Genomic DNA, 4199 nt, shown 5'->3' on the forward strand with positions numbered 1-4199 from the left:
GTATTTTTTTGACTTTTAACAAAATTTTGAAAAATAAAAAATAAATAGTAACTTTTCAACCTTAGGAAAGACAATCTTTCTTTTTATTTTTGTTGGATCTTCAACATTTCTTTTATTAGATAGGCATTTTTAATGAGATTACTGTTAACTTAGGTAATTAAGTTTAGGAGGTTACAATTTAGGTAATTATGTTTTAGTCATACTAACTTAATTAGCTATTTACTATAATAAAAAGAAACGGGTCATGGGCTGATCCAAAGTCCCTACCCGACAGTTTTTGTTTTCATTTTTCAAACAGGCAGCGGGGGGCTAGCCCGACCCGAGAATTTACGGGGTCCGATTTAAGCCTGGTTCAGGTCGAGCCACCATTCAAAATCTAAGCCCAGACCCGAACCAATGGTCTTGGCTATGGGTCGCTGGCGAGCTACCCGACACGATGTCCAGCCCGCCCTATCCGTATCGATGAGTGGCATCGGATCCCACAACGGCGGCTCTGCTTGTATGGTAGGAGCAGTTAGTGCAGGTCACTTTGTTTTGGGAGGTTGCAGGTTCAAAAATCAATGGTATAGTTGTATAGCTGATACACACATGCCCTAACCCCACCTTGCTTTTAAAAAAAACACATATTTTTTTAGAGAAAAAAATAACTTGGTATCATTTCTATAATCTCCATAGGAAATTTCTGACAGTAATTTTTTTCTTCTGTGCAGTGTCAGTAACTTTTTTTTGACAGAGTTCCTACTCAGACAAACGGTCGGTGGTGGTGAAAATTTAGTAAAAAGATGTCCAATTTTTTGCTTAACACAGGAGAAAAGCCGTGCTCTTCCCACCTCACCCCGTTTGAAGGAATGGACCGAAGAGAAACGGAGCAACATGTAGGGATGGCGGTGAACCGGAGGAAAATGAGGGCCACCCCCACATCACACCGTTTGAACCAGGAGGGAGGACACAAAACGAAGATGGAACGAGAATGAAGATTTAAAATCAAAACCCGCGCAGGAATAAAGGCAGCGGAGATGGATTAACGTTCCAACCGAACGAGAAAACAAACAATGAAACAACAAGCGAAACAACACTAAAAACAAACTCCGAACAATCTGGCCAGCTGCTTTCACATCGTAGACAATGAAGAAAATTCAAATCGAACTTGTCCACCACTCCCACTTATTCCCAATTGCCACATAAATGAGAAAAATGAGATTCCCAAAATTTCATTTTTTTTACCACAATCATGCATGCAACCATGAGAGAGAGAGAGAGAGAGCACCCCATTATAGGAAAAGGAACAAGTGTAGTCAGAAACTGAAAAGGACGGATATGGTGACAAGCAATTGGAAAAGAAATCAAGGGAAAAAAGAATAGTGAACATCTACCATGGTAAAATACTCGAGAGTCAAGAAATCACAAAAGAGAAATAAGCATAAAAAAAGAAGAAATGTGCAAACCACTCCCCAGAACCACCAAGGCAGAAAGAAAAGCAACCATGTTACACAGATAACCCAATCCCCAACCCCCCCTCTTCTCTCTCTATCCTAACCCCACAAAAATAAGATCTCAACGCGACGATCGAGAGAGTGCGCCTTGTTGGTGGTGTTTCTTCAGAAGAGTCTGTAGGGAGACGAAGCATCGAGAGGGTGGATGAGGTATGTGAGCACCAGAGCAACAAGCATCAACACGTATGCGACTCCTTGGTCGATCGATGTCCCTGCAAAACGCCACCAACAAAACCATGAAAACGATCCAACACCAAAATGGAATGCAACAGAGAAACAAAACAAAGCAGGATTTCATGAAACACACAATGGGGATGGATCCCTTTCTCCAAAGGGCTGAAAATCGATGACTTGCTCACATTAAAAATTGTCGGAATCTATAAAGAAAATATGGATGGTTTTTATCTAAATATGGGGAAGATTTTCAGTTGGATTTGATAGATTAAATGAGATATAATCCATCATGATCTTATCTTGATTAGTTTCCATATTTGTTATAGAAATTTTATTTATTATAAATTCGTGATTTTAGAGATTGAATAAAATGAGATAGAAAGAGATGTAGGTCTTTTGGCCAAACCCACGTGAATTTGTTATAAATTCCCTTTCTTCCTACTTATTTCTGTTATTTTTTTTTATTCAGTCCATTTTATTTTTCATGAGAAGAAGAAAAAGAAGACAATGGTAAAAGTGAAAAAACATCATTCAGAAACAACTTATTATTACCGTATTTTTACGGTTAAAATCATGGGTTTAGATCAGAAGAGAAGTCGTTGTGGTGAAAAGATTTCAAAGGAAATTTTCAAATCACACCTAAATAGGGGAAGAAAAAGAAAGACAACGAGAGCACAAGGAAATAACAAAAATCCAAACGAAACTAAACAAGGGAGGGAAAAGAAAGATAGCGGTTTCGAAAACCCTAGATCTGCAAAAAAAAAAAAGAGAGAAACATTTAGAAAGGCAAAATGCATCGTGTACGCTAATCATTTGCATAAAGGGAAATAATAAAAACAAGAAAGAAAAACTCTTTCCATAAGCACACAAAAACTCGTAAAAAATACAAAAAAACAATAACGATCGATCATTTTGAACAAAAAAAAAAAAACAAACAGAAGAAGAAAAATGAAATATCGATTAAAAGAAAAACACAAAACAAAACAAAGAAAGACAATATTCTTCAGGAATAAAAAAGGAAAGAAAAAAACAGAAAAGGTGAAGAACAGGAACAACAAATGAAAAATAAAAAAACAAAGAGAAAAAGAAAGAAATCTTGATTAAAAGAAAAACACAACAAAACAAAGAAAAAAATATTCTTCAGGAGAAAAGAGAGAAAAAAAAAACAGAAAAAATGAACAACACCAACACCAACAACAACAGTGAATAACAACATCACCAACAACAAGAATGAATAAGAAGAAGAAGAAGAAGAACGACAAGGAAGAACTAACCGTCGCTTGCAGAGGCAGGAGCAGAAGCTGATGGAGTGGCCGCGATGGAGACCACAGGAGCTGCGACGGGGGAAATCACCGGTGCGCTGACTGGGGTGTGAGCGTGGTGGTGTCCGTTCGCCGCCTGAACCAAAGGCACGGCAACCGCCAGGACGACCACGATCGCCACCAGGCAAAACCTAGCCATGGAAGAAGAACAAGCCATCTGTGCTCCCCAAAATAACAACAAGAGACGAGAGAGAAGGATCTTGAGAATCGCAAACGCGTTCCTGTCTCTCTCTCTCTCTCTGAAACCTTGAAAAGAAAGGCGCCGCTCTCTCCTCAGAGGCTTCAGAAAGAGAAGGAAAAAGACGTGGGGGAGGGTTGGATGCAGTGAAGGGGAGGGGGTCCTTTATACTTTATAGCAGAGCGCTAGGTTCGGCGACAAATGTGGTGGGGCCTACTTCTTCGCTGGTCCATGTGACTCGCCCTCCAGTCTGGCGCTCCCCGGGCGAGGGGTCCCTACTCTTCATTTTATGTCATGACCATTATAACCCCATCCATTCGTTGAAAAGACGCTGTTTGAAATTATAACTGTGCTGTCTTCAAGAGTTCTAGTACTAGAATTTTCGCTGCCTCGCTTCCAATCCATGTCACATGGACACGCCCCATCAAACAATATGACACGACGTCTTTGGGCAATTTTTCATTTAAAAATATTGTAAAAGAAGATACGGCCATAGTGATAAAAGTTTTTATCGGGAAATTTCTGGTTTTTTCAAAAAAACTCGCAAAAAATTGAAAAAATTCCATAAATCTCATGTTTTTTTCGTCAAAATCTCAGCAATAAAATTTTAATTTAAAAAATATAAAATTTATTTTTTATAAGAGAATATTAATAAAAGTTATTTAAAAATAAAAATATAAGATTTTTTTCACGATAATAACCGTTTAAAACATAAATATCTCATTTAGATCGCGGTATTTATGTTTTTTCACAAATATTGCGATATTTTGAAGAAATTACCATTTTAAACTTTCAGGTAATTTCTCACGATATTATCATGAGATTTTCATAAATCTCGCGATATTTGTCAGAGTGGATAAGACACTAGCATAGACTACTTGGGTTTGGAACCAGGGAACAAGCATACCAAGTATCTGTAACAAATATCATGAGATTTATAAAAAATCTCACAAGAAATTGCCTGAAAGTTTAAAACAACAATTTCTCTCGGGATTTTCAATTCGTGACAAATATAGGGATATTTACCATTTT

The 4199-nt window shown here is 37.8% G+C and overlaps 1 protein-coding gene across 1 annotated transcript; it reads right to left on the reverse strand.

The window, feature by feature from the left end:
• Window positions 1-1348: 1348 nt before the first annotated feature.
• Window positions 1349-3307, reverse strand: LOC149814535 (uncharacterized). The gene is made up of 2 exons (XM_089989046.1): window positions 2942-3307; window positions 1349-1705 (listed from the first exon to the last, which is right to left on the reverse strand). The coding sequence occupies exons 1-2, from the start codon at window positions 3144-3146 to the stop codon at window positions 1599-1601; spliced, it is 312 nt and encodes a 103-aa protein (XP_089845172.1). The 5' UTR covers window positions 3147-3307; the 3' UTR covers window positions 1349-1598.
• Window positions 3308-4199: the final 892 nt, after the last annotated feature.

The sequence above is a fragment of the Nuphar pumila genome, chromosome 15 (genome assembly GCF_984573655.1).
Source record: "Nuphar pumila chromosome 15, dmNupPumi1.hap1.1, whole genome shotgun sequence".
Taxonomy (NCBI): Eukaryota; Viridiplantae; Streptophyta; class Magnoliopsida; order Nymphaeales; family Nymphaeaceae; genus Nuphar; species Nuphar pumila.

What these genes read in the sequence shown, in the direction of transcription:
- LOC149814535 (XM_089989046.1), bottom strand. Translation starts at nt 3,146, where the DNA reads ATGGCTTGTTCTTCTTCCATGGCTAGGTTTTGCCTGGTGGCGATCGTG. An exon ending in TCCTGCCTCTGCAAGCGACG is followed by an intron (nt 1,706 to 2,941) that starts GTTAGTTCTTCC and finishes GGCGTTTTGCAG; the next exon opens with GGACATCGATCGACCAAGGA.